The sequence below is a fragment of the Cyprinus carpio genome, chromosome A6 (genome assembly GCF_018340385.1).
Source record: "Cyprinus carpio isolate SPL01 chromosome A6, ASM1834038v1, whole genome shotgun sequence".
Classification (NCBI taxonomy): domain Eukaryota; kingdom Metazoa; phylum Chordata; class Actinopteri; order Cypriniformes; family Cyprinidae; genus Cyprinus; species Cyprinus carpio.
In genome coordinates, this window is record NC_056577.1 from 7,848,562 (window position 1) to 7,875,100 (window position 26,539).

The following is a 26,539-nucleotide window of genomic DNA, read 5'->3' on the forward strand; positions in this document are numbered from 1 at the left end:
AGGAAGGAGCAAGGGTAACCCCGAAAGGTACACAAGCACAACATCTGAAGGCAGGCACTGCAGCACAACGTGGAGGAAAGATCTCTGAATGAGTATTGAACAGCAACATGACCACTCACTAAATTACTCAGGAGTGTTCACTAGCAGGGAGTCTGTAACCAAGTGCTGACAGAGTGTGAACGGGTGAAACGTCCTGTCCCAAGGCATCGTGGGATAGCGAGGTTCAGTTATAGGCAAACCATTAAGTACTATCAAGTGCTAAGTATTGTTACGATTTGTGAAATTCTACATATTCTGAAACCTACGGATATACATTAGAGTGAGAACTTCTGAAGTGAACAACTGGAACATCAGACGTCTGGTATGGAAAATATCAGCAGAGAGGTTCCAGGTTGTGTAGTCTTCACTAGAAGTGCACTTACAGTGTCAACTTTCATACTGAGAGCAATCCATTCTATATTCAAAACGCTCTATGTTCTTGAGATTTATACTGGAATTAGAGCAATTCTTACTGTAAAATGTCCAGGCACTAAACCCTGGCTGTGGGGTCTGGGTTTTTTTTTTTCTCGGCTTTGGTGAGTGAGTGTGTATTCAACCTGCCTACCTGATCAGATTGAAGTGTACGGCACTGTGTTAAGAGAATGCACAGGTGAACCTGACCCAAGATCAGTTTGCCAGCAAAGGGACCAAAGGGGGAAAAGGCAGAGGCTGCTTATGCTGACCTAGAAACAGTATGAAGAGCCAAACTGTCCTAAATAATTCCAGTACAGACCAAAGTCAGAACAACTTGTGAGTAGCTGTGCATTAAACTTATAAAATTCTACAAAAATGAATGAACACACAATAAAAAAACAGAATAAAAAAAAAAAAAGGAAGAAGAAGAAGTAAAAAAAAAACAAAACAAAAAAAACAAAAATAAAGCAGAAACAGGTACAAGATCCTGACGAATTCTAGAGCTAGACAGAGCGAATACACTCCAGTGTGTGGTTGCCATCAGAATGTGAGAGAGAGTTCAGCAAACGTAAATGTTTGTACAGCATAGTGAGTAAATATTCTACAGTAAGATTTTTAATCAGAGTTCACATACGTGTGTGTGTGTGTGTGTGTGTATGTTCTAAGAGGACTGTGCAAGAAAATGAGAACTTTTAGAAGCCATGACAGCCTGGCTGGAGAGTCCCTTGCATCCTGTCATCTACTCTGTCTCGTTTCCTTTTTTCCTTTTACCCTTTAGCAGCGTATTGGTGTACCTGCCTTGCTCTGGGGTTGACATTCCAAGATCTTTCTGCATTAACCCAGTGCATCCAGAACCCAATCAGACTCCCCAGATCAAAGCATTAAAAATGAATAAAAGAAAGCCTTTAAAAGACAACATCCTCTAGTTTTTTGGGGGGTACCGATATCCGTTAGTCTTTAGGGGTACTTACCCGAGTGAAATTAAGGTGCAATGTTTTCATACAGAATCAAGCTGCTCCAAATCACCCTCTTGCCTCAGCAGAGGTGTGAGATTAGGCCAGCGCCCTCTTCCCTATACGCTCCAGTCCATAAGGGGCTCATAGGCCTGCTGGGAGGAGTCTCAAAAGGGAGTGGTCCTACAGACACTTATGGAAGTCTCTGAGTGGTCAGAGATGGAAGGGGGAGTGGCTAGTGGACAAAAGTGTGCCGTAATAGGTCCTCAGCAGCGGGACGCTGTTTTGTCTCCACAAAAATCCTTTTAAGGAAATCGCGGCAGTGGTCCGACACGTGAGGCGGCAGAGTGGGGTTGGTGGGCTGTGTGGCGATTTTAAAAATGGCTGCCATTGCTTCGTACTCCGCCCAGGGCGGCCGCTGAGTCAACATCTCCACAACAGTACAGCCTATGCTCCTGGAATCAGGGTGGTATTACCATCATTGTTAATGTGAGACATACAAAAACATATACATATCTTTGCTAATAGTGTTCTTTCAATGTGCTAGAAACAGGACAGAGTCTTTTATGCTGACCCTGGGCCATCAGATTAAGCTTATTTCAGCTTAAAAGGTTTAAATTCGAACTGAAATGGAAGTAGCATTTTTCTGCCATGTCGTGATGTACATTTAAATTAAACAAAGTATCAGAATAACAGAACTTGGTTTTACACATTGTTTATTGTTGACTGAATGGAGACAGATGTAAACATATACATGCAAAGAATTGTAAGAAAGGGATTGGTTTATCTATATTAAATGATTGGAGCAGTTCGGTATATGTCACCAGAGAGAAGTCATTTTGCCATCGAATTAAGACATTTCAATTAAAAATTAGGAGGTAAAAACTTATTTTTTAAAAATGAAACATGCATGGATGAGTAGTTCGCAATCAAATGCACTTACTAAAAAAATGTGGGTGAAATTTTATTTCATGCAGACTTTACAGGCTTACCAGATATCAGCTTTCCTGCCGTACCCCTCTCCGCTGATGACCTCTGGGCTCATCCAGTAAGGTGTACCTGTCACTGACTTGATGCCCGTTCCGGACAAGCAGATGGTCTGGAGCCGCCGACTCGCTCCAAAGTCACCCAGCTTCACATTACCTGCAGAGTCCCGAAGGATATTGGCACCTATATGGATGAAAGAACAGGACATGTACATGCAGAAGCATTCAAAGTTAGAGACATTTAAAGGACAGTTACAAAAGGAGTTTGAGTGCTACATGTATTGCATCTATATATCTATATATATATATATATATATATATATATATATATATATATATATATATATATATATATATATATATATATATATATATATTTATATATAAAAAATTATTCAGTTCATAATAACTGACAACATCACATGCAGTTGGTTCACCTTTGATATCTCTGTGGACGATCATGTTACTGTGAAGGTAGCACACGCCTTCTAGAATCTGCCGTGTATATTTACGTGTGACATTCTCCGTCAGAGCACCATAAGACTTCAGCTGGTCTTTAATGGAGCCCTATAGAACATAAAATGTACATTTCGAATGAAAGACAGTTTCTAGACAAGTCCTGACTGGAACTAGGTTCTCTCAAAAAAAAAACTAAAATATTTAAAGGGATAAATAAATAAGATATTTGTTGCACAATCCTTCAGTAAATGAACTCAGTGCATCCACTAGGGCAGTTTTTAAATTAATGTCTAATTAATGTTATGTTTATTTACTGTTTGTGAGATTAACATCAATGTACTTACCACAACAATGTACTTAAACATACACATTCAGATATTTGTGTAATATATTTTTAATTTTAAAAATACTATTGATTATTTTAGGACACAGGCTTTTTAGTGCTTCAACTAGGGCTGCTTGATTATAGCAAAAATCAGAAAAAATAATTTTGGTCAATATTGTAATCAAGATGATGAGTCGGCCACATGACCAAAACTATATATATATATATATATATATATATATATATATATATATATATATATATATATATATATATATATATATATATATTTAAAAAATAATAATAATAAAAGGCCTCAAAAATGATTGAAATTAAACTGTCACTAAAAACAAAAGCAAAGGACAAATACAATAGAAAAGAAAAGATAAAAATGAAACTAACAGTGTTTGTCTAAGTCTAACGCCTAAAGTCTTTTACAGCCTACTACAGAAATTGAATAATCTAATGTAAAATAAAACAACATAGTCTTCACTGTAAGAATCAAATTTCCTTTGTTTCTTATTAAATCTACAAAAGTCCTTCAGTCAAGAGCAGTGAGTGATTTTCTCTTTGTCTTTTGTTGTTTGATTTTAATTTTAAGCACAAAGTCAGCAGCAGGAAAATAGCCTGCTGTCACTTTAAGAGCTGCACGAATGCAATTTACTGTTACACACGTATTTTTATTCTCAACCGTTTACATTCGCTTATTACATAACCAATGAGGGTTTACAGAAATAATCACCAAGCGGCACAGACCTTAAGCTAAAAGTTGACTTTACATGTCCTTGTCTGTTCTGAGCACATGCACAGAAATCCTCCTGAGGAACAGTGCAAGTTCACTTTCGCGCTTTTAAAAACATTAATAAATCTAATCGACTTTAATAAATCAAGCGCGTCCCATTTTGCAAGTCACGTTACATTATTCTACAGATTTGCACGTGAAACCAGGCTTTTACTGAGGATGCAAGTGCACAACTGGAAAGGGAACGGAATGGGGTGCTATAATCATTTTCCGCCGATTATTATATTTATTATAACTGTTGGAGGCCGAAATCGAAATCAAAACTCTATTTCATTTAATTGCACAGCTCTCCAACACTGCAAAACCTTTAGAAAAAAAAATTAAGCATACAGGAACGTGTTCAAGTGAATTAACACATACTTACCCCAGGCATGTACTCCATAAAGATAGAAAGAGTTCTTTCATGCGTGTCCCGCAAGCAACCGTAGTACTGAACAATGCGCTCATGGAATAGATTTTTCAGCAGTTGAATCTCACATTCCAGAGCACTCACCTCCTGAACACACATACAAACCACAATAAGTGCAAAGGTTCACACAGACACCACATCAACCTTACAAAGTCTGAAAAACGCTGTTCACCTTGCTGGTTTCTGGGCTATCCGGATCAAACTGCACCTGTTTAACAGCCAGTTCTCTTCCAGTGTCTGCGTCGTAGCATAGAAACACTCGCCCGAACGCTCCTTGCCCCAAAAGCTTCCCTAGACGCCAGTTTGTAGGAGCCCGAGGAGCTATACGCAAGCGAAGAGAGGATTTCACAGAGAACAACAGCAGTTTCCCCTCTGCTTTTTGAGCAATTCATTTAAATACATTTTCTAGTCCATCATGTTTTGCTAGATTTATAATCTATTAAAGATTTCTATTTATAACATTTCTATTTTAATGGCTTTTAACAAAGCTGCAATTTTCAGTAGACTTCCAGTCTTCAATGTTACATGATTCTTCAGAAAACTGTCTCATATGCTGATTTGGTGCTCAATTAACATTTCTTATTATCCCAGTTAAAAAAAAAAAAAAAAAAAAAAACGGTATGCTGCTTCATTTTTGATTTGATTAGAAAGCTTAAAAGAACAACAGACTGGAACAACAGATGATATTCTCCTCTAAACCTAAATCCACTCACAGCGGCTTGGAGGGCTGGTGTCCATGACTGTGAGAGTGGGGTTAGAGCTGGGCTCTATGTCGCTGCCACGGCGTCTGCGCCCCGGTTCCTCTAGCTCAGGAGTGAAGATGCTGCTTCCACTGCTAGTGCTGGGGCTCTGCTGCTCAGTTGGACTGAAACTTACCGGAGAACGAAAACCATGAGCTTGTGTCCGCCGCGCCCTCGGAAAGGTCTTTCGCCCTGAGTGGAGAAAGATGATCCAATTTAGGAACAGCGTGATTTTGCTTTTTAGAAAAATTACCAAAGTTTCTGTTTATGGCCACGGTCCAGTATAACCTCACCATCGCTGTAGTCGTGGAGACCAAACGAGATGGGATATCGCCGAGGATATGTTCCTCCCTTCCCTGTTTTTTCAAACACTGGTATATCATACTCTGTGAAACATAGTAGAAACAATCAAGATAGACTTGCAAACTAATGTATTTATGTGACATCAAAGCAGAAAAATCAGCAACAGCTTACCAGGGAACTCTTGATGGTTATCAGGGTAGCTCAGGGCTCGAGGCATACGGGATTTGGGATAGGTATCACTGTAAGAGATCCATGAGAGAAAAAAAAAACACTCAGTATTAGAATTTAACTACAAGCATGAACTGTACATTACTGCTCAAAATTTTGGGGTCAGACAGATTTTAAAGAAGTCTCTCATGCTCACCAAGGCAGCATTCATTTGATCAAAAAAAAAAAAAAAAAAATATATTTTTTTTTTTAAGATTTACCATTTAATACTACTAATATAGTGAAATATTATTACAATTTCAAATAAAGCTTTTTCTATTTTAATACATTTTCAAAAGCAATTTATTCCTGTGATGCAAAGCTCAATTTTCAGCAGCCATTACTGCAGTCTTCACTATTACATGATCCCTAGAAATCATTCTAATATGCTGATTTGTTGCTCAAGAAACATTGTTGATTATTAACAGCTGTGCTGCGTAATACCTTTCCTGAAGTTCAGTCTATGGGAAAGGCACTGTCTTCTATAATAGTTTGATTGTGGCTGCATGTGTGTGTGGGGAAGTTGTTCACCTGTCAAGTGGACTGTCCAGTGAAGGACAGCTGCCCGATGCTGAATTCTCAGGACTGCTCATAGACAAAGGGTCCAGCATCTATAGAGAGAAAGACAGGAACAGATAAATGAGCCATCAGGACACAGGCTGATTATGCTACAGATTAGTACACCCACATCAGCTCAACCAGATATGTTAGACTGCGTACCTGGTCCATGCTCTCTGGTATGAACTCGCCCTCACTGTTGATGCTTGTGAAAGAGCCGTTTCTGGCCACCTGCTGCAGAGCATCAGGAATATAGCCTGGAGGAGGAGAGCTACGATCGGTTGACTGAGAACCTGCAGAAGCAGCAAGAGAGCAATAAACACCTTACGCACTTTTATAATTTGAATAGAATAGAGCCAGGTAGATCAAGATGTGGGATTGAAAAGTAAAATGATGTCACATCGACCCAAATGGAAAATCATTTCAGAAGTTACTATATTTTGCTAAAACACTATGAAGATATTTTTTTCTTTCAAAGAATGTGCATTAAGGAAGCAAATAGGGTTAATTTCGATTTAATTTTGACTTATGTCAAGGACGCAATTCAAAAACACTGAATGCAACCCACCTATGAGTGCCAGCATATTCTTTTTATCTGCAACACTAAAGTCTGTGTTGTCCAAGTTCTCATGAGCTGGCAGCAGGTCCTTACTGGAGACAGAGTTCTGAAAGCACAAGAACATTTGAAACATTTAGCTTTTAGATTAGGTCACTGGTTTCAGACTAGCACTTTTTCTCTGAACGTGGTTTATAATGCCCACTGACTTGAGTACAGGAGGGGAGCACCAGCAGGATTTTTAGGCTCTTCATATGCACCGAGCGATCCAGCAGCTCCACAGCTTTATCCAGATCGTCCTGAGTACTCAACGGAATCACAAGCTACAGGACAGAGAAAAAGAAAATAAGGAAAACAGGCATATATGAAAACATTCAAATAAATATATCATAAATATGAAAAAGCTGTAGCACCCTTTACCTCATTATTGGTGTAATGCAAGTCCATACTCTGCCCAAATGCTACTTTAGCTTTGGTGCTCAGATCTTCCAGACTGACAGGTCGAGGGAACTGCAGGATCTTAAGTAACGCATAATAAATCATAAACCACACCATCATCTGCTACTTTGACAGAATCAAGCAAATGGTTCTTCCAAATGCATTCGCTAATTAAAATAATTAAATAATTCGGTTTGTATTAAAGCTTTCTAAGCTATAGGAAACGCAAGTGTTGGGGAAAGCTACTTTTAAAAGTAATGCATTATGATATTGCACTACTCCATAAAAAAGTAACTAATTGCATTACTTAATTACTTTTTATGGAAAGTAATGCATTACATTACTTTTGTGTTACTTTTTGACACCTGGGGTAATAACAAAAAACCCCAAAGTTATATTTTTGGCAACTGTAAATGCATTTTTAAACCAGTAGTGAAATTAATAAGCTTCAGGCTGAAGTAAGTAGCTCTGCACCTCACTCCCAATTTCTCTTAACCTCTTGACAGGAGAGGTATCAGTGAATAAATGGGAAAATAAAGGAACTTGTATTACTTATTTGAAAAAGTAACTTTGATATTTAATTGTAAATTTAAAAGTAACGTGTCACTTTACTAGTTAATAATGAATAGATAAATAAAAATCATTCATTCATATTCCGACATGGAGTCTATTCTAGCAGTGGTTGGTTCTTAGTCTTTGCATACACACCCAGATGCACACAAATGACTACACCCCAACATCCATTACACAGCGTCTACAGGGCTCTGTCAGACAGGTTTAATTAAGAGAAACCTCTAGAGAGAAGTGCTAAAAATAGGAAGTGATGTGGAGCAGAAGCAGGAATTGTGGTCACTACCTCTTCTCTCCTCTGTACTCAAACTTCACCCTTACATCATTCTGTGGACAAGAAAGCACAGTTTTACCCATCTATCAATGCACGCCATTTCTAATTCACAACAGTATGAAACAGCACTGGGCAACACAGACAATATTCAATATAAATTTATATTCACAACAATATTTGTGTGCACTAGAAAATAAGCAACAATGTGAATATTGCAATGATTTTAGTACACTTTTTAATTTGCCTGTGACTGTGTTGATAGATTATTTTCATCCATCCTTGCCTCAAAGTTCTGTTAATACAGAGTGCCTCTTTTTGAAAATTCTATGGGGGGGGGGGGCATTAAAGGGGTAGTTCACCCAAAAAAAAAAAATATAACAGATATTCACTGTCATTATAAATCTGGGAAGAGCCAGGACATGTTTTAATAAAACTCCAATTGTATTCGTCATATACAATATATATACATATACACCAAGGATGGCTTGAGGGTGAGTAAATCAGGGGGTAATTTTCATTTTTGGGTGGACTACCCATTTAAAGCTGATAATTTCCAAAAATGAGTTTCTAACTTTCTATTTTAAGAAATTTATTCAATGAATGCAGCATCACTGGTGATCATTGAAGTAAAATATATTTAGATAAACTGCTTTTTATTACTATATAGGCTATATATTTATTAATAAGCATACATTTATAAATATATAATGATTAAAACAAAGAAAATGTAGGTTACTTTCACCAGATTGTTTCAGTATTTTACATCTTGCATTTCACATATTGCATCTACTTACGCTGTTCAACACAAGCTCTTTGGTTTAAATGAAAGGTTCCTCAGACTAAAGATTAGTACATAAATATTAAAAAAAAAAGTTGCATATTTTAAAAAAAGCTGAAAAATATCAAGACATTTTTAACTACATAAGCCTCTAGTATGAAGGCCTGTGTACAGCTAAATGATGTCATCCCCCTTATTTAACTGTGGTCACATTTACAGTGTTCACCTTAGTTTTCAACATGGAAGTAAGCCGTTTTCTGTGAATGTGAACTTATTCTACATTGAGATAACAGTTTTGTTCTTAAAAATTAATAGCTGGTGCTGATGTGAATAACAAAAGAGTTAAAGCAGACCTGGTTCTTGGGAGAGGAGGCCTTGGGTTTGCCCAGGTCAGACAGAACAGGTGGTCGACTGGAACGATGCAGCACCACCAGGTCTTGCATGATGGAATTCAGGGCCTCCTGCTCATCTACAAGGTATTTTTATTACAAATTCGCATTATAATTGTGGATTCTCAATAATAACAAAGAATGCATCCTTTGTGCTTCTAACAGATGAAAATTCTTTCAGTATTTTGACAATTTTTTAAAAAACTGAGCACTTACCCATTTCCACAGATCACCGGTTCACCCAGGAGTAAAGGAAAGAGGATTCTCCCATGAAATGGGATCCTTTCTCCTGCACAAGAAAACAATCTTTTATTACACAAATAATAGCATTATTTATTAATAAGATTAACATGAAATATTTGTGCTAAGAGACAATAAACCATTCAAAATCTATAAAGACTACAGTGAAATCAATGCCACTAAATAGTTCTCGGTTACCACAGGACAGCAAAAAGTTAGAAAAATTTCAGCAAATTTTCATTTTTGGGTGAACTGTTCCTTTAAAAGTCCCAACTACTGTACTTCAGCTGGCAAAATCTGTCAAAATCATGAGCTAGACACAGCAGCATCTAGTTTGACTGATAAACACACATAAGTATTTGATTTAAACATCAAAAGCACAAGTAAATGTCAAATTACAGATAAATAGCTTGCTTATCAGGTGTCCTAAGTTCCTTAGACAGTGTTCAACCACATTCATAACCATGTGTGACAGTTAGAGTAAAATATAGTAATAACTTACAAAATTAATCACATAATATGACAAACAGTAAAAGAATATTTCGGTTAATGTATAGATAAACTCTAACGGCAGGCAAAGCTAATAACCAAGCTACGTTAACTGGTTAGCTCGTGAGCACCTGTCAAAACTCTGGCAGGTCAAAGTAACCCAAATGTGATTACATACTAATATTTTACTAATTTCACAATGGCATTCAGTATTCGGTTCAGTCTCGTCTGCACCAAGACACAATGCTAAATATTACTACGGCCCAAAATCATATTTATAAACACACTGTTAGCCGCTTAGCTCTCTAGGCCAAAATTAGCATTGAGGCAAGATGCTAACGAGTTTTAACAGCTAACAGAGTGATTCTGATGGGCTTATGTAACTAAAATCTCTTTACTATGCAATCTCCTTATAAAACGGATAAAACAAAAAGCATTTGATCACCTGGGTGAGCTCGGTCCGTTCACTTCCTCATCCACAGATATGAGGCCTCGAGACGAATCTGACACTCTGACAGACTCAATTAAACGACATCAACTTTAGTCCAAGGCCTGACTACACGGCCAAATCATCTCCCGCTGACTCCAACGCACTTTACAAGTTCGTGAAAGCTGCTGCAGTGATTCCAGGCGAGTTTGTGGATGAAAACCCCTAATCATCAACAGCTAACCGGGGTTTGTTTACATTAGATTCAACGCGCTCGACCTGACGAATATCAACTGCTGTCAATTAAGACAGAGTAGAATATTAAGATTCACGATCTAAAACGATAGCTATGCGCAAGCGTGAGAAGGTCTGGTCAGAAAATGAATTCGAAAGAGCGTACGACAAATTTAGCAAAAGATGTTAGATATTAAGTACACTTAAAAACACACGCAGACACACACCACTTTAGAACAGCACCGCTGTGCTTTGACTCAAACAACTCACGTGACTCTACAGCGCCATCTGTCGACCGTCACCTAACGACTGCCGCGGACCATAGATGTGTATACGTAGATACCTCATTAGCGACTGTTTCTATGAGAAGGGTCTGTCTGCAGACTGCAAGACAGGGGCGTAACTTGAAGTGGGCGTAACTTGAGGTTGTCCAAATCACACAGAACCACGCGAGATGTCAAAACGAGATTTTGTCCGGCTGCGTTCGAAACCGCATACCCTTTAATTAGGCACTTAATTTCAATAAGAACTAATTTAAAGAGCGATAAAAGAGTACATACTCTACAGCCTGAATGCGTATTTGTGTATGAAGCATTAATGCGGATATCATCATCCGCTATGTTGATCATGTGACCTACAAAGTTAAAATGAGCGTAAAAACTTAAAAGATATGAGTGACAGGTTTAATAAATGTATTTGTATCTTGACAATGAAGATTGTAGCATAGCCAATACTGTTAATTTAAGTTTTTATATTTTTAAGAATATTTTTTCAATTATTTTATGTGAATTTTTTTCTTGTATACTATCTCATACTATGATGAACACGTTAAATTTTTATGTACTGTTTTATGCCGTTATGATTGTTATTGTTAGATACAACCCTCTTACCATGATCTTTTATGTAAAAAGTTTGGCAATAATAATAAAAAAGAGCGTCAGGTGCACTACCACCTCACAGCATCACTAACTCAACAGTCCAGTACAGTTTCTCTCAGCGACAATATCTGCACAAACGAAACGTCGAACAGCTGCTCGAAGATCTTGCCTTTGGAGAAGATTGTTGATTTTATATTCTAAAAATGTAAGTATTACTACTCAAAAATTAACATTACCCCATAATGAATTGCATCTTTTGCACACCCCAACACTTACATGCAATAATAATGATAAATGCCAACCAATAGTTATATACCTTTTTTTCCTTAAAATTACATTTTAGTAAAAGAAGCAAAATGTATTTTCTGTCGTGACATAGCTATACATGAATATACACTAATGCAGTTGATGTGAATACATCAGTTTTCAGTCAAGCAATTAATACATTAATAGATCAAATATTTATATTTTATTTACTGACAACAAGAAACATGTCTAAATGATTAAAATAATGTATAACTGTTGGCATCACAATAAATGCATACATGTACAAGTAAACAACACATGAAACAAAGCTTCATTCAAACTTACTGTTCTAACAATCATGTATTTACAGACAGTGAACCCAACATCTTACTATCATCTCAACACAGCTGAGACAGTTCTGCTGCTGCTGCGCTTCACAATCTCACTCTTCTCAACGGGGATGTCGTTGAGCAACAGGTAAGGAAGACCATGATGTCGGCTCTTACCACACAACCTTGAAGCGAGAGCAGAAGAACACATGCAGGACAATCTGACTGCTGCTGTGTCTGCTCCAAACAATCGTGTGCTGCTCTCCATGAGCACCACTACCTGTAAAACATTTACACAGAGTTTACAAGTACATACATTGATTTATTACTTTTGTAGTGTGCTAAACCACTGAACTGGTTCAAAAACTGTGCTTGAGCACGGCTCTTTTCTCCAGCTTGATCAGAGGATTGTAGGCCCCTGTAATAAGAGCACTGTCAATCACTTCAGATAAAAGCTCCATCACATTTTTTGATGATGCTTTTGAAAGTCAGCCTTCATCGTATTAACAGAAACCAGCAGAACAAACTTTACCAAAATCAAATCCTCAGTGTCTTTTGGTCTTTCTCTAGATGCTCTGGCTGCTGGGGTCACTGAGGATGAAGAGACCACAGCAGCATCTGGTCCTGATGAGACAGTAAGAGCTGGAGTGATGGAGCATCTCATCCGTGTCTCTGGACCATTTTCAGATGCTGCAGTGGACTTCTCCATCCTCAGTGCACACACCAGTCTGCAGAGATTTTCATAACCTACAGAAATCCACACACACAATACAAAAAGTCATTACTTTATTCCTTTTGTTTCAGGTTTTTCCTTTTTTTTTCCCCTTTCCTTGCAGGTCCTGCTCCACCACAAAAGATCTGCAGCAAATGCACAGAAATCAACAATAAGAAAAGTGCTGTAATAAATAACTGTTTGAAATTACACTAATTCAAATGTTTTATTTATTTTTGTAGTGTACTTTACACAAATCCTTTGATGGCAGCATTCCTTCTTCAGTCACTTCTACAGCAGACAAATATAATCTGTTCCTGTAACATCCAGACAAGAGTCAAGTAACCTCTGTGATTTATCTGTGATATACTGCATCTGCATGTTGAGTTAGTAACTGATGTAACTCGCTTTTTAATCCAACACAAATGTTCCTAAAATTATCAATATTGCAAATGGACAAATAAAATAGATAACTAGTGTTTAGTTACAGTATGTAGATTTGTTTGTTTACATGACTTACACTCATCTAAAGCAGTGTTGTGACAGTGAATTCTACATAATAGCACACACACATCACTCAGATGTCTGTTTTCATGTCTGTTAGATGTGCTTATCTGCAATACTTATCAAAGATTATGCTGTCAGATGACAAATAGACATTTAGTAATCGTCTTCAAGATGTATATATGGTTTATGTAAATCCACTTTAAAAGAAGTGTACTTAATGGAGCTCCCCTGTTAGTTATTCATTATAAAACGTGTTTTTACAGCACAATCACAAATATGCTATATTTATGTAATTAACAAACAGGGTTTAGATTAAGCCAGGATCAGGCCATAGCTCAATTAGTCTTGTCTGTGAAACCGGAGGATAGCGTCTTTACACCTTTTGCTTATATGTTGCTGACTTTACACCTTAGTTTTAATAGATTATTAACTCCAAAATCAATACCACTGTATGAAAATAACTTGTACTCTTAAATTTAAATAATTATTTAGTGAAAAAATATATTCTCACCATTGTAACTCATTGTAACTTCTTTTCCAGTTTAACGGCGGTTGGCATCCAGCTTATTGGTGCAATACCGCCCTCTTCTGTCCCGGAGTGTGGATCAGATAATAGGTTTTCCCCCTACTAAATGTACACATCACTCACATTCTCCCCTAACATTAATATCTACACACACCTTATGCATCAAATCCTGCCTAAAAACCTCTGCTTCCCTTAAAAAACGTAATCAACAACTTATCGTTTTGACATCTCGCGTGATTCTGTGAGATTTCGACAACTTCAAGTTTCGCCTCCTACTTCAAGTTACGCCTCTTTCAAGTTACGCCCCTGTCTTGCAGTCTGCAGACGTACACGCTTGCGCCGCTATACGTAAGCCGTCCGTTGGAAGGGTCAATTTGACGTCATTCGCCCGCGGTCAATCTTATGGTTCCGACCATCTCTCGTATTCTCGCCTGTGAAAGGTTATCTCGTTTCTTCGGGAATTTAAATCCCGGCGGTTTTACAACCATCGGCTGCCCGTACTCCTAGAATATTCAAATATTGTTATGGTGAATGACGTCAAGTTGGCCGTAGTAGATGTAGGAAACTTCTACGAGCTTGGAGCTGTCGAATGAGGGATCTGCTTCTACATTCTATGCCTCGGATGGCCAGAGAATTCTAGCCATTCAGAGAACGTGGTTCGTTTCCTCTCGACCAATCAGAACATGGGCTTCTTGCTAAATAAAGGAGTTCACGCCGTATCGGAATTCCCGTAATTACGAGATTCCAACTTGTAAAAAGCGTTCACGTCCTCGTAGAACTGGTAATTACAACTTGAGAACAGGGAGTTTTCTGAGAGCTACGACTTGTACTACGTGACCACCGTAGGTTCTGTTTAGGCGTTGATGGTGTTGCCATAGAAAAGCTCACGTCACGTGTTGTCATCTCGAAATTACATTAATAACGATATGGCGTGTGAATGCAGCATATTTGACATATTTCGTTTGGTCCAATAGGGTGACCAAACGTGCCATTTTCCCAGGACACGTCCTGGCCAGGATTTAGGATGCCTAAAATATCCAAGTATTGGCTTTGTTTGCGCTGCGCAAAGTACCGTGAGCGCTCTAGAGCAGGGGTTTTCAACCTGTGGGGCCATCAGTTAATTCAGAGACATTACCTCGAGGATTTATGAATTTGAGTTAGCAAATCTTTAGCCATACACTGGGGGCAATATGACTCCCACTGCTAGTCGACACAGTTAGAGCAGAGTTGGCTCGAGTATCAGTCACGCTACAGTGTAAGATGATTTACGGTTAGCCGTGTCGGCATGTTGTTATCTCAGAAACACGCTCAGCCATCGCACTGAATCAGGTAAACTGGTTATACATTTATGTTTCAGTATAATTACGCACGCTATACCAGGGGCGCTTCTAAATCCTTTTTAGGTGGGTTTCAGCCCCCCATCTGTCACTTTAGCCCCCCAAAACTATCTTAATAATCAGGCCAGTGCTGCTTCCTTAAGAAAGTTTTTCATTCTCATGTGTTTTAAGTCTTGTAAGTTTAAACACTAAAGTAATTTTAAGCTATTTAAGCCTAAGACATCTCAATGCGGTAACTTACTCACGCGCTGTGATAAAGCATTTCTATGCGCACACATGTGACGTGCACAAACAGATAGCCTTCTCAGACAGCATGTGAATACCAATGGTTGTCTTGACAAGTATCTTATAAGCACAGTCGGTTGTTTTAAGTGAACGTAAACAGTAAAGAAAATATCAAATTTACCTCTGTATAACGAATCCGTGCCTTTCTTGTGTAAATAATGTTAATCAAAAAGAGCAAAAGAAAAATTGTTCGCTGCTTTAATGGATGTTTTGCGTTTATGTTAATAAAGTGTGGGGGGGTCATGGTACTTTGATGTCATACACCGATAGGTATGCTCAGTGCTGCTTCAAGTCCAACACTAATACAGGTGCATCTCAATAAATTAGAATGTCGTGGAAAAGTTCATTTCAGTAATTCAACTCAAATTGTGAAACTCGTGTCTTAAATTCAGTGCACAGACTGAAGTAGTTTAAGTCTTTGGTTCTTTTAATTGTGATGATTTTGGCTCACATTTAACAAAAAAAAAAAACACCAATTCACTATCTCAACAAATGTATTTATTACATTTATTGAGATGCACCTGTATGAACACGTATTTGCATCGCTTTGACCATTCTCTGTAGATCCCACCTTCTCACGCACCACGATTGGTCGATTACGTACAATGTCTGCATGTTACTGGTCAAACAATCATTACCTTCATTAAGTATGAAAACAGGAAACCAAAGCCAAAACCTGGATATTTTAGGCAATATAGAAATCCTGGCCAGGATGTGTCCTGGGAAAATGGCACGTTTGGTCACCCTACTTTTGGTTATTTGCAGGGATGACACTGCGGGTGTGCTAAGGGGGCTAAAGCCCCGAATGTTTTCAGTAAAGCCCCGAATGTCTTTACATACTATGCCCTGTAACTTATGCATTATCACTGAGTCTTCATGTGCATTAAAATCATTTCTATTAGAACCGCAGATTTGCTCTCTGCACATCCAATAGAGCAGTGGTTTTCAAACCAGTCCTGCAAGCACCCCTAGCACCTCACATTTTGTATGTCTCCCTATATCTGACACACCCATTTCAGGTCTTGCAGTCTCTACTAATGAGCTGATGAGCTGAATCAGGTGTGATAGATGAGGGAGACACAGAAAATGTGCAGTGCAATAGAGTCTACTTCCGCTGTCATTCACTCCTGACAAGAACCGCCCACTGAGGCTCTACTTCTGACCTACATGTAATCTAGAACCCTGCATTAGGCCGATAAGGCCTATACTTGGTTTAAATAAATAAATAAAGCCACTTAGCCTATGCAAATTTTAAACTCGCACGCGCGCACACACACACACATACACACACACACACACACACACACACACACACACACACACACACACATATATATATATATATATATATAAAACCACCCTATTTGTAATTTAGATAATTCATCTAATGGCAAATGAGACATTTACGATTGAGTCTTTTAGAATATTTGGTAATTATTTGTCCTCCTCTCTCCCGTTCGTCAAACCATTCTGCCATCTGGTGGATAAAGATAGGGATTTCATAGAGATAATAAATGCATTTACTTTTAAAAAATATATAATTATTGTTATTTTTAATATAGTATTATTTTATTATTATTATTTTGCATTTACTTTTATTTTGTCTGAAGAGTCATGTCTCATCAGTCTATCAAAGTTTAATAAATAATTGCATTTTTAAATTACAGTTAGAAGGTCAGTCTTTATTGAGTTACATACAGCATTTTAGTGTGTAAAAGTTCTGAGAGGCAATTTTTTAATTCATTTTCATGTAGTTCAGGTAAGTGTGACAAAGACAATAATTATTTTTTCCTCTTAAATAGTGTTTAAACAGACAACATATTAATAACTCAGCAGGTCTTCAAAGTGTAATTTATTCATACAAAATTCTGTAACTTACACATTTCCACATATCCAACACTTCCAAATACAATACTGAGTAATTTCACAACTCTCAGAAACAACATTCATTTTTACCTAAAAAACAGTTCATTTTCACCATTTCCCATTAACCATCTGTTGCCTAAAAGGCTAGTGCACTAAAAAAAAAAAAGGAGGCACAGTTTTGCTTTTCACATTAAAATGTTTTCCACTAAAGAGTTTTAGTGGAATCACCACAAAATCATTGTTGAATAATTAATGAAATAAGATAATTATAGCCACACTGAAATCAAGATGGACAATGCTGTGTTGTTTTCTTTACACAATATTTATCTTAATATTAGTGTCCACAGGACAGGGTTTTAGCACAATCTTCTAAAGTAGCTTTGTAGTTGTAATAGGATTTTCTCACTCGTGTTTGTTTAAGGAATTTTCTGCTCGTAAGCTAGAAGTCTTTAAGCTTATATATAAGTGTACCATGTAAAATAAATAATGAGCTTAGCACTAAAGCTAATTTAATAGTAAAACATCTACATACAAGGTCTTCTTGACCATATTTCACACTCATTTTTAAGGCTGATGCGAGATAAAATTACACTGCTAGTATGATGTAAATGAATTCTGTAAATGAAAAATATAACACAATTTTTAAAACGCAATTCTCAAAGTAATTCGCGTTGATTCAACTATATAAAATAGTGCCTGTTCAAAATATGTGGTCTTCTGATTGGCTATAAACATTCACACAAGCAAACTATTAAAAAAATCTTAGAGGCACTTCACACATAAACAAAAGTAACATTCTTTGCTGGATAAAAGCTGGAAGAGGCACTATAATACACAACGATGCTAACAGTCTTTGGACTTCAAAAGCACAGTATGGATTATGGTTTAAATTCACACAGAGTATAATGGCAGATTACTTTCGGTCCACAAATTTAAGGTTGATGGGAGCCCCCGGACAGAGCAGGCCATGAGTCTTAGCACGCACATCAGCGGTCTGGGGAGACACCTCAATGTGGAACTTCTGCAGGAGCTGTGACCGAGACGAACATCAATACACCATTAGACAAGGGAATTAGAATCCACATACAAGTTATATGTCTTTATAATAGCTGCTTAATAATAGCACCACTATGGTTTAGATCTTTGCTTGATGCTGAGTTTTGAGACACATATCCAAACACGCACCTGTGTGAGAGCCAGATGCATCTCAAGCTCGGCTATTCTCCTCCCGATGCAGCTGCGGATGCCGTAGCCAAACGGGATGGAGCCGAAGTTATCGACACGGTCAGAGGCATCCTTGCGAATCCAGCGGTCTGGGCGGAACTCTCCGGGACGGGGGAAGTTCTCCTCATCCATAGAGGTGGAGTAATGACACAGAGCAAGTTGAGTCTGTGAACACAGGAAATTGTTTTCATGATATTGGGGGGATTTTTTTAACATAATTAATGCTGTGACAATACAAGTCAACTGTGTTTTTTTCTAGGGACAAAATATATACACTTATATCCAGGTCAAGGTAATTTATAAATCTATAACTGCAGGAAAGACAAGCATTAAACAATGCTTCTAATTAGCAGGGGCAGGTTTTGACATGTGTTTATGAGACAAGTATACCCCTTTAGGGATGAAGTAACCTCCGATGATCAGATCATCTTGTGTAACGCGTCCATTTCCAGGAAGAACAGGGAAAAGCCTATATGCATTACAGAGACAGAGGGATGTGTTATTGCAACAACACTAGGCATTGTGCGGATCTCAATTAATACTGTGCAATTTTAGAATTATCACTGTATTTCTGTGATAAGCTCAATAAATTTTGCAATAAATAATGGGAATTTTCTGAGTGGTGGGGCGGAGCTTACCTGAGTGTCTCTTTGACAAGCCCTCTAATAAGGGGCAAATGAGCAACATCCTCTCCGGTTGGGATACGTCCACCCAGCACTCGGTCTAATTCCTCAAAAATCTCCTGCTGTATTATAGGATGTCTTGCCAGAAGGTATGTGCTCCATGACAGTGTGAAAGAGGTCTGCAGAGAGAAGAAAATGTGAAGACTTATTAGAGATTAGTAACATCTACACCAATTCCTCTGCTTTGTGCAAAATCCAAGCAAAATTAATAAATATCCCCCCAGAATTCATGATATGGGGGAAATTTTACATGATATAGTCATTTCATATTTCTTTATTTTAACATTGTTTATTGCAGAGTAAATGCATTCATACCGCCTCTGAGCTGCATCTAGAGATGTATATACTGTACAATTAAAAGCAGCTTCAAATGCAGCTTCTGTGCCATTTTTGATAGTGCAAAGATGGAATTTTTTTAATACTGATTTCATCTGAGCAATCACAATAATAAGTCACAGTGTCAGTATGTCTAATGTATTGATTAAATGTAAAAAATCTTCATAAATGATGCTGTATACATTTAATGCAGTTACAAAAATTGCACTTATAAAGGTTTTGAAATTAAATATTGCCCCTTAATGGTAAAGATCACTTCTGTCCCTGCTCTACTATACTTTACAGCTATACATAAGAAGTTTCATTACATAACCACTGACTCACTCCCATGGACTGATTCTCCCAAACCTGTCCACCCCCAAATACTGCTTTTTCAGCCTCCTTTCAAAGATTGTCCAGTCAACATCATTCACTTTACCGCTTGTTAGGACCTCTCTCTACACTCCTTCATCCTGTAATGAAAGACCTGCCATGCTTCCCTCCATTCATCATTACTTTGATCTCAGATTAATCTAGGCCTAAAACTGCTGCTGTCATGTGCGTTCAGCTCCAGTGATCACAACGTTCACCTTTTTCTTTTTGGGTGACTAATTCCTTTTTGGAGCAAGAACCCAAAACAGGCCCCCTGCCTCATAGAGGTGAAGGGAAAGCAAGACAGAGAGACAGACAGGCGGAGAGAGAAAGATTACATGACAGGCTTTGGTTCACAATGGCGTGATCCTACGGCTGGAAGAAAAAGAGAGGGAAAGATCATAGAGAAAAGGATGCCAGCAGACACATCAGTGAAATGGAGGAGTCTTGGCAGGTCTTGTTTAATGTGGGTGAGACGTATGGAGAGAGGTCAGCGTTAGGTCAGGTAAACACAGAGGTCGCCATGGAGACCTCGGACACCCGTTACGATCTGACCATTTGAAAAGAGTTCACAGGAAGAGAAAGAGGCGCCTGAGATGCTGTCCCGATGAGAAGATTTGTTTATCATCACCATTAGACGCAACTATTTTTCCAGCTGTCTTAATACACAACGTGTTCTGGCTTCTTAAATCGCCACACATGCATTCACTGCTTGAAAATATATTGCAGCATAACTTCATTCATCCAGGCATGAGCAACCTTGTATCACTCGATTCATTTGGGTTACCGCTGAATTTGTGCCAAATTAGGAGTCATGAACAACAAGTTTAGAAGCAATATCTCCTTCCCAGCAGCCCTTGGACCAGTTCTTACCGTGTCAACCCCAGCCAGAAGCATTTCTGTCATGTTCGCATAGATCTCCTCCAGATTCATCTCTCTGGTGACCAGCATGTGAGTCAGCAACCCTCCTTTAATCTCTTCGCCTTTCTTCATCTTCTTTTTGATCTCTGAAAGCCTCTTGTCCACGTGGATCTGGCCTAAAACACACATTTATACAAACTTTTAACAAGAAACTGCAGTAGTTGTAAAAGACCAATTGTCTCATAGCGACACTGAACCCACACCATAGTTCCCTCTGCTCTTACTGAATTTGAAAAGGCCATCCCATGAGCTGCAGAATTCCTCCCAGGGTTTGGGAATGATGGGGCGCAGCCATTTGGGAATGGCCCCTGCGTACATGGTGGTCTTGAAAGAGCTGAACATGAGGTGCAGTGCAGCAATGTACTCCTGACTCATCTTGGGAATTTCATTTTCCAAGCAGCCCAGGCGGGTTTCATACAAAATGGTTGCAACACCTAGGAAAGAGTTCAACATTGTGTTTTTCATGTCATATTGCTTCACGTTTACCATATTGACTCACTGAACTGAACTGAGCTGATTGTTGACACTATTGTCTTCTATAGGCCTGCTTTATAGTTAAACTTGCAGTTGTTTCATCACTGGTGATCTTTGCAGCATTGACACTGTTATTGAATTCAACCAAATTAATATTGAACTGAATGAACTGAGCTGATTAATGACACTAAACTTAAGTTCTTTAATCACTGATGAACATCAGTCACTTTTATTTTCCTGTTTATTACTGTGAAGCAGCTTTAAAATTATCTGTTTTGTATAAAGTGCTATAGAAGTATGTAAAAAGGTGACAAAACAACACTATATTAAAAAACTCCAAAAACAAATCCACCCAAAAATGTCTGTGGAACATCTGATTCACACCCAGACTCAGACTCCCTAAATAGCTGGGTCAGATTTCATTTATACAAAGCCCTCATATTCCTTTCCAGAAAGACCACTATGCTACCTAATTCTTCTCTTTTAATAAAATAAATAAATAAATCCCCACAGCATTGGTGGAGGAAATTAAACCACTATGAAAGGAAAACTCTGAGTCACATTGGCTGACGGCCAAATCCTGTCCTGTGATCAAAGCATACAACTTAATATATCAGACCACTCCACCTTTAATACCCAACTACAATTAACCACAAAAATGCACACTGTGCCCTCAGGCTCACCTTCCATGGCATATTTGAAGAACAGGTCATTAATGTTAAGGACAGACTGTCTGTCGTCCTGCTGGCTACGCAGTGTCTTCACTCTCTCCACCAGGTCGGCCACCACAGCGTTGACTTCAGAGGAGAAAACAGTCACATCTCTGGGCCGCATAACCAGCTGGCGAAGAACACTGCGCATCTTCAGCCATTCATCACCCTCGCTGATCAAAAATACAGTAAAAACAGCAATTTAAAATAACAGTTTTCTATTTGAACATTTTAAAATATAATTTATTCCTGTGATGTAAATCTGTATTTTCAGAAGCAATTACTCCAGTCACTCCTTCAGAAATCATTCTAATCTGCTTAAGAAACATTGTCACTATTATAAGTGTTGAAAACAGTTGTGCTGCTTTCTATTTCTGTGTAAACTGTGATGTTATTTAGGACTCTTAGATGAAGGAACAGCATTTATTTGAACTGTAATCAATCGTTTATAACCACTTTTGATCAATAAAAGTATCAAAAAATTGTACTTACTCCAAACTATTTAACAACAGCATACCATTTTAATCTGAAGTGACAAACCTACAACAGTTACCTGCGCAGATTTTAACCACTAGACCACAGCACCCCTCAAGAAAGCACATCGGCATGTACTTACGCCGAGATGAGTCCAGTAGATCTTCCCCTCATATCTCTGTACTCCTTCCAGGACTCCATGTTGCCTCTCTGGGGAGTCACACCTTCAGACCTGAGAACATGTGCCACCATGTCTCTGTCAGCGATGGACACCACCAGCTGAGGTCCAAATCGAGATTTGAAGATCTTCCCATACTTCTGAGAATGCTCCAACTACAAAAAGATTTGTAAACCTGATCAGTGTGGATCTCAGAAAGGCACTTGAACCATTTGTTTTGTTCTTGTTTTTGCTAATCTACATTACAGCCATTTGATTAGATCAGCTTACTGATGTAGTGTATGTGCTGTAATGTTGGCTTTCCTTCAAACTGTAAGTGCTCTATTGAAATAAGAATGGAAACAACATATCAGTGATACAACAATCAAATATATGTGCCCATATCACACCACTCATTTCCTGACTGACGATATATATGTCTCCCCAAAGACCACATGACTGTTAGTCAACTGCTCAGTATGCATAGGAAGACATTTCCCAGCATAAATGGCCCATTTGCAAATACTGCCCTCGCTGTGATCTTGCCCAATTTCATCCCCCTTCTCAAGTCGTTTGTACCATTCATGCTATGACACCACAAAGGCACCTCTGCGTCTCCTCAGCCAAAAAAATCCTAGAAGACATTTTCATCTTTAACAGTCCTAAAACGACTTCTTTGCACAACATAACTGAAACCTAATTTACACATGTAATCCAATGCCAGCCATCACTGGCCATTTTAGATTAGTAATGGGCAGTTTTTGGCTCTGTTTCAATGCATTAATTAGAATTTCACTGGCCACCTTCAACAGGATGTTGAATTGGAATGACATGAAGAGGAACTTCAAGAGGAAGCGAAAATCAAGATACACATAATTTCATCTTTAATTACAACTGATTATACATATTTACTCCTTGGAAGAATTGATTAAATAATTGTCTATAGTATAAATGCAATTGTTATCTTAAAGATATATATTTCACCCGATTTAACCCATATAATATTTTGTTTTGATAAAAAAAAACAAATTATATTATTAAAAAAAAATATTTACTACAATAAAAAAACAAGTTGTTATAACTTATAGATGTTAACATTTGAGGTTACAATTTTTCAGTTTGTATTCGGTAGCCCTGTGTAGCCTATATACAATGTAAATCATTTCTGAGTGGCGCAAATCTCTGTCATTCTCGAGGTGTTTGGCAGAGACACTGTATTGCATGCTATATGTTTCGAGTTTGATACTTCATGCTGCGCCTGGGATAAAATAAGTTTTGCGACTGTCCCTCGCGATGGGGTGGAGACTGTACCTTCCGGTTTATGCAACTCCAAAAGTAATTCAACACCTCACGTGTCCGCACTGCACATTACTTAGCCAAATCTTGATTGATCTTTTTTGAAGTTTATTTATCGTTTGTGCAACAGCAATTGCTGACACTGGTAATTTCTGGCACTTTTTTCTGCCAGATCGTAACATAAAAAGTTACAGAGATAAAGTTACTGTGAACTGGTTACAGGGCACATATAAAACTTAAATATGTGACTTTTGTATTCAATGAAACCATATGATTGAGTACCGTCTTTTCCATTGAACGTGTGCGCTTGAAGAAACATTGAAATGCAAACACAAAAGTTAACGCTTAACGGTGGTACCGTTTGTCCGCTGTCAACTCACCTGGATCTCGTGGATGCGGCTGAATCCATCCCGGTAGAAGAATTCAGTGAGGTTCGCGATAGTGCTGGGTCCGGGCATCTCATGGAGAGTCTTCACTCTCGCCACCTTCTGCTCCTCAGCGGCGGGGCGCACCATGTTCTCCTCCTTCAGATCCTCCTGACTGTGCGCCGCGATCTCCAGAGAGCTGCTCGCCTCGGATTTGTGCAGCCCGAGGGTTTGGAAGAAAAACGGCTTGCATGACTCCTGGAGTAGACTCTTGCGGGCCAAGTGCAGAATGCTGCTTTGAAGAGCCATTTCAAAGACTGTATAACTTGCTGCCAAGTTAAAGTCAGGAGTGTGTTGTAGATGTGAAGGTGCTCGCCGACTGGAGCGAATGCGCACTGATGAGTGGTGCGCAGCGGCTTTTTAAAGGTCCACGGGAGAGGTTAGGAATCAGCGAAGGGGATTGGACACTAGAATTTGGCCCTGGCATGAGCAGAGGTCCTCACGCATCCCCCACGAGGCAGTAGACGTGTGAGATGAAAAGCTGAAGTGAAGGATTTTCTTTGGTTGCAAAATAAAGTGGCGATTACATAAATCCATTGTTGCTTGCAGCTCTTGAGTTGACCCGAATTAGCCGCAAGACACTTTAGTCTAGTTGTCAGCAACTGGAAAAAATAAAGTACCGACGGTGTGCCTAATTTCGACCCCCTGCCAAATTATTACCCCCCTCGTTTAAGTCGCTACCTGATTGCCTAATCATAACTCCTCCCTAGATCTACTCCTACCAGTACCAACCGGTCCAGTACTCCCCCTAGGCTTGGGGGAGAGTGTACAAATATTGAATAGTTCTGGGTTGAGTTTCCCAAAAGCTTCGTAAGCCTAAGAAGTTCGTAAAAACGATCGTACGACTGATCTTAATATTACGGTCTGTTTCCTAAAAAGCATCGTAATTTAAGTAGCACTTGAAAATCATCGTTGATGTACGAGTGCTCTGGAGTAATCGTAAAGCCCTAAGTGCATCGTAAGAAGACAGATTTATGCGGTCACCTGCAGGACAATCGGCCGATTACAACTTAACTTTATTCAAGGGCAATATGATTATAATATAAGGATTTGATTGTACTTTATTGTACATTTTATTACTCGTTTTTTTTGTTTGTTGTTGTTTTAAATGAATTTATAAATGAAAAATAATTAAAAAGGGCAGAAAAAATAGAAAAATATAGTTCAAAGACTGGTGGGGGGGGGACCCAGAAATAACAAATAAATAATAAAATAAACATCAAAAACATTATTATTATTATTTGGGGCATAATCTGTCAATGACTTGCACGAAAACCAGCAACTTATTGGACCCAAAAATAACGTCTATATATACAAAGGATAGATTTCTGGAATTTTTTTTAAATAAAAGATCAAAAGGATTAACAATGCAGATGAATTTTCACAGCCTTCTTTGATCATATTTACCAAGGGTGCCAATATTTTTGGCAAAAATATTGGCACCCTTGGTAAATATGATCAAAGAAGGCTGAAATCTATCCTTTCATTGGATAATAAGAATTTAAAATATGGGGAAATATCATTATGAAATAAATGGTTTTGTCAAATACATGTTGGACACAATTATTGGCACCCCTAGAAATTCTTATGAGTAAAATATCTTTGAAGTATATATTCCCATTCATATTGACAATTTTGAGCACTCCAGCATGATTATGAACATGAAATTATACATCCATGGCTTCCTGTTTCACAAAAATATAAAGACGAGGGATAACAAAGCCCAAATGCCCTTAATCATCCATCACAATGAGAAAAACCAAAGAATATATTTCTGATGTGCAGCTAAAGAATATTGAGCATCACAAATTAGTGAACTGGCTTTAAGAAAAGAGCTAGAGCAGTGAAAATTCCCATTTCCACCATCTATGCAATAATTAAGAATTTCCAATCAACAGAAAATGTTATGAAACTGCCTGGAAGAGGACGTGTGTCTATATCGTCCTAATTCACAGTGAGAAGAAAAGTTTGAGTGGCTTAAGACTCTACAAGGACCACAGCTGGAGAATTGCAGAAAATAGTTGAGTCTCGGGGTCAGAAAACCTTAAAAAAAATTGTCAAACAGTCTACATCACCACATGTTGTTTGGGAGGGTTCTCCTAGCTCATCCAAAAACAAACTCCAGCATATTCAGTTATCAGACACAACTGGAACTTTAAATGGGACTGGCTTCTATGGTCAGATGAAACTAAAAAATGAGCTTTTTAGCAGC

The 26,539-nt window shown here is 38.3% G+C and overlaps 2 protein-coding genes across 3 annotated transcripts; both read right to left on the reverse strand.

Moving 5' to 3' along the window:
• Positions 1–1,226: 1,226 nt before the first annotated feature.
• map3k2 (mitogen-activated protein kinase kinase kinase 2) lies at positions 1,227–10,883 on the reverse strand. The gene is made up of 17 exons (XM_042757809.1): positions 10,375–10,883; positions 9,417–9,489; positions 9,165–9,280; positions 8,046–8,086; positions 7,172–7,271; positions 6,961–7,074; positions 6,764–6,860; positions 6,358–6,488; positions 6,169–6,248; positions 5,602–5,669; positions 5,421–5,513; positions 5,101–5,319; positions 4,560–4,708; positions 4,343–4,474; positions 2,830–2,959; positions 2,399–2,576; positions 1,227–1,861 (listed from the first exon to the last, which is right to left on the reverse strand). The coding sequence occupies exons 2-17, from the start codon at positions 9,418–9,420 to the stop codon at positions 1,642–1,644; spliced, it is 1,872 nt and encodes a 623-aa protein (XP_042613743.1). The 5' UTR covers positions 9,421–9,489; positions 10,375–10,883; the 3' UTR covers positions 1,227–1,641.
• A 6,364-nt stretch (positions 10,884–17,247) lies between these two features.
• On the reverse strand, positions 17,248–24,989 carry LOC109080434 (cytochrome P450 27C1-like). 2 transcript variants are annotated; one of them, XM_019095501.2, is made up of 10 exons: positions 24,283–24,989; positions 22,898–22,948; positions 22,592–22,782; positions 21,949–22,148; positions 21,016–21,225; positions 20,744–20,907; positions 19,139–19,302; positions 18,891–18,969; positions 18,462–18,665; positions 17,248–18,306 (listed from the first exon to the last, which is right to left on the reverse strand). In XM_019095501.2, the coding sequence occupies exons 1-10, from the start codon at positions 24,574–24,576 to the stop codon at positions 18,190–18,192; spliced, it is 1,674 nt and encodes a 557-aa protein (XP_018951046.1). In that variant the 5' UTR covers positions 24,577–24,989; the 3' UTR covers positions 17,248–18,189. The 2 variants fall into 2 exon arrangements, with proteins under 2 accessions (XP_018951046.1, XP_018951047.1); XM_019095502.2 differs by lacking the exon at positions 22,898–22,948 and having other exon boundaries at positions 24,283–24,987.
• Between the last annotated feature and the right edge of the window lie 1,550 nt (positions 24,990–26,539).

Coding starts and splice junctions, on each gene's coding strand:
- map3k2 (XM_042757809.1), bottom strand. Junction 8,087..9,164: donor CCTCCTCTCCCAAGAACCAG/GTCTGCTTTAAC, acceptor TCTTGTCCACAG/AATGATGTAAGGGTGAAGTT. Junction 4,709..5,100: donor CACCAGCCCTCCAAGCCGCT/GTGAGTGGATTT, acceptor GCTTGCGTATAG/CTCCTCGGGCTCCTACAAAC.
- LOC109080434 (XM_019095501.2), bottom strand. CDS start 24,576: ATGGCTCTTCAAAGCAGCATTCTGCACTTGGCCCGCAAGAGTCTACTC. Junction 20,908..21,015: donor GGATGGCCTTTTCAAATTCA/GTAAGAGCAGAG, acceptor TGTGTGTTTTAG/GCCAGATCCACGTGGACAAG. Junction 18,970..19,138: donor CTTGTCAAAGAGACACTCAG/GTAAGCTCCGCC, acceptor TAATGCATATAG/GCTTTTCCCTGTTCTTCCTG.